This window comes from Nicotiana tabacum, chromosome 12 (genome assembly GCF_000715075.1).
Source record: "Nicotiana tabacum cultivar K326 chromosome 12, ASM71507v2, whole genome shotgun sequence".
Classification (NCBI taxonomy): domain Eukaryota; kingdom Viridiplantae; phylum Streptophyta; class Magnoliopsida; order Solanales; family Solanaceae; genus Nicotiana; species Nicotiana tabacum.
In genome coordinates this window covers 54,062,394-54,065,992 of record NC_134091.1, presented here as the reverse complement: position 1 = coordinate 54,065,992, position 3,599 = coordinate 54,062,394, and the positions used below count along the sequence as shown (strand labels likewise).

General features: G+C 35.2%; 1 protein-coding gene across 1 annotated transcript; it reads right to left on the bottom strand.

Annotated features, from left to right (window-relative positions):
- Positions 1-1,867: 1,867 nt before the first annotated feature.
- Positions 1,868-3,382, bottom strand: LOC107789693 (zinc finger BED domain-containing protein RICESLEEPER 2-like). Its single transcript, XM_016611581.2, has 2 exons — positions 2,005-3,382; positions 1,868-1,911 (listed from the first exon to the last, which is right to left on the bottom strand). The coding sequence occupies exons 1-2, from the start codon at positions 3,380-3,382 to the stop codon at positions 1,868-1,870; spliced, it is 1,422 nt and encodes a 473-aa protein (XP_016467067.2).
- Positions 3,383-3,599: the final 217 nt, after the last annotated feature.

The window sequence follows — 3,599 nt, the reverse complement described above, 5'->3', positions numbered from 1 at the left end:
AGCGCGGGTGCGCCCATCCCTTCGCACCTGTGCATTTTTCCGCTTCTGCGCAAAAGGCATCGCATTTGCGCGTTCGCAGGTGTGCCAAATGCTTCGCATCTGCGATGGCTGGGCAGGTTTCTCTCGTTCGCACCTGCGATTGGTGGCTCGCACATGCGGCTGTCCAAGCACAAGTGCGATTATGACAGTAGCCGGGAGCTTCAGTCCTTGCTCAATTTTCCAAAATTGGTCCGAGCCTCATTTGGTTAACACTCGGGACCCCCGGGGCCCCGTCCGAACATACCAACAGGTTTGAAATTATAAAACGGACTCGCTCGAACTCTCAAAATGCATAAAACAACATCAAATCTAAGAATCATACCCTAAACCAAATTGATTTAAACTTAGGAATTTCAAGTTCTTCAATTTACTTCCAATGCACCGAAATATACTTAAACTATTGGGTATGATACGAAAATTTGCGTGTAAATCTTAAATCACTATACGAAACTATTTCCAAACCCAGAATTCCAAACGGACTTCAATTACTTAAAAACCTACTCCAAACCAATTTTAAAGAACTTTAAACCTTCAAATAGTTGATTTTCACTATTAAGTGCCAAAATACTCCCGGGTTATCCAAAACCCGATTCGAACATACGTCCAAATCCGAAATCATCTTACGAACCTATTGGAACCATCAAATTCCGATTCTGAGGTCGTTTTCTCAAAATGTTGACCGAAGTCAAACTTGGCCTTTTAAGGTTAACTTAAGGAACCAAGTAGGGCTGCTTATCGGGCGGTTATTTACTCTTAACGGTTCAGCTTATCGGTTATCGACTTTTAAATATATTAATCCGCTAGCCACCCGATAAGATATCGGGCGGATTGGTATTGGTTTAGATATTATCGGGCGGTTATTGGGCGGTTTATCGGCCTAGTTCAATCTGTATTACAGAGGACTATTTTGGTCCTTTATGTTATAACCTATTAGTTGTTACACCAAAATTGACACCTCTAAACACTAGAGAAATCTACTAGTGCCCACTGACGCTGCTTTCAGTTAAGACTACAAATATTGGAGCAATGGATGCAATTGCACATGACGCACATACCATTTTCATAAAGATCACATCAATAATAATTTAATATGTAAAAATCTAGATAAAAATTATCTAAAGGCAAAGCTATAAAATTATTTAATTTACACATGCTTAAATCACTATTTGCTAGTACGTGATTAATCCATACACAAAAATAACAAAGAGTACAAAACTTTATACATATATTTACACATGCTTATTAATCACTAATTTACTATCCATATATAGTAACCACTTGAAATCTTAATTGCTTTATAATAATGATGAATAGAGATTCTATTAACACTTAACACTTCCTAACATGGCAATTAGCCAATTACACCTGTCAAAATGAGTCCAGAATATAACTAGAGATAAAATAAAAATTTAGACATAAAATCTATAACAATTGGAGACATCCACAAAATACAACTGCTGCAACTAACGCCTTACAGTGCTTCAATTTCTGCAGCTTCAAAGTTCAAACAACAACCTAAGAGTCTTTGGAATCACTCTACAATGGTAGAACCATTTACATTATTAATAGCATTCAAGAAATAACAAACTGCTAACATCCAACAACCTAGCACTATATAACTCAGATGGTAGCAGGCTTGAAATATGACAGCTTGAGGGCACAAGACTTTACAAAATGAAATCAATGAGTTTGTAGATACACCTTAAAATTTGAGCTAATTAGAAAAATTATATAAACTGTTGATCTAAAAATTCATGTTTTTTGTTAATATATTAACATATTAATTAACGTTGTATTACAATTCGAATTCTTACCAGATATATTAACACTACATGTCAATTACGGAAGGGTCTTTTCCATCGCTAGCTAAATCTGAAGAAAACAAATTAAAATAATGAGTCATGTGATAAATATAAGCATATCCACAACACTTATATACAACAAATATAGTAACAATATTATTACCTTGTTCAAGCTGCTCGATTTTATCAATATCTTCCTCAACACTAACATGTTGTTTTAATTTTTCATTTCGAAGCCAATCTTGAAGACACACTAGAGCTTGCACCAATTTAGGAGTTAATGAACTCCTAAATGAATCAAGAAGACATTCTCCTGTACTAAACGCACATTCGGATGCCACGCTTGAAACCGGAACCGGTAATACATCACGAGCCATCTCCGCAAGAACAGGAAATCTAGCTGAGTTCAATTTCCACCAGAGAAGAACATCAAATTCTTTAGTGTCATCCTCAGTTTCTTCACCAAAATATTTATCTAACTTTATTTTAGTATCCACACCTCCACTCCCACTTTTATATTTTTTTATATCTTGCATTAGTGATTCTAAAAGTCCTGTATTTTGGGTGCTTACTTGACTATCAGAAAGCCCGAAAGTAGAAGTGTCCAGTGAAGAATAATCTGAAGATGAAGCAAGCACGACACCTTTTGAGCTGGACTTTACATACTCACTAAATAATGAAGTCATGTACTTCTTCACTTCTGCTAGTATAGTTGCCCCCGGATCTTCATCAAATATCATTACAAGTGCATAACCAACTGTTTCGAGCTTGTAACGTGGATCCAAAATACATGAGATGAAAATTATCTTGTTCATTTTCCCTGGATCACCCCAATACTTATTAAACTTTTTCTTCATCTTCTTTACTATTTCACTTAAAACTGTATCTTTATTTGCTATCAATTGCTTCAAATAAACAGCAACCGCACAAATTTCAAGAAAATGAATATTTGATGTAACATAACGTGATCCAGATATTTTCAAAGTAAGAAGACAGAAGATTTCAAGAAACTTTGTAATTCTTTTTACATTCTCCCAATCACTACTCAAAAGTTCACCTGTAGGAATTCCAACTTCAATATAAGAATGCTCAAGATAATGTCTTAGGACAATTTCACTAGATGCATAATGTGAAAATTCACTTTCAAATTCAACAGCCCTACGGAACATCAAGTAGGTGAAATTCCACCTAGTTCGAATATCCAAGCATAAAGTTTTTTTACAATTGAGTTGTTCATCATCAAAACATTCTTGAAACCTCTTCAACCTCGCAGGAGACTGCCTAACATATCTCACTGCATGCCTAACACGTTCAATAGACACTGAAGATTCTTTTAAACTATCCTGGACCACAAGATTCATGATGTGAGCCATACATCTCACGTGAAGGTGATTACCGTTCATCAAATTAGTTCCCATTTTTGTTAATTGCTTAGACAATTCTTTTACTGTCACATCATTGGAGCTTGCATTATCAACTGTGACAGTGAAGATCTTATTTATCCCCCACTCACGTAAGCACCTACTAATACCATTTGCCATATCTTTGCCTTTATGAATAACAATAGGATAAAAATTAATTATTCTTTTATGCACATTCCATTCACTATCAATCCAATGAGCAGTGATACACATATAATTAATTCTTTGTATAGAAGTCCAGGTATCAGTGGTAATACATACTCTTTATTTCGTTTCTATAAAAGACCTCTTCAACTTTTGCTTTTCTTCAATAAAAAGATCAAAACAATCGCTAGTT

Excerpts from the sequence above, each read along its gene's own strand:
- LOC107789693 (XM_016611581.2), bottom strand. The coding sequence starts at position 3,382 with ATGGCAAATGGTATTAGTAGGTGCTTACGTGAGTGGGGGATAAATAAG. Across the intron at positions 1,912-2,004 it reads AATCGAGCAGCTTGAACAAG|ATTTAGCTAGCGATGGAAAA; the intron begins GTAATAATATTG and ends TGTTTTCTTCAG.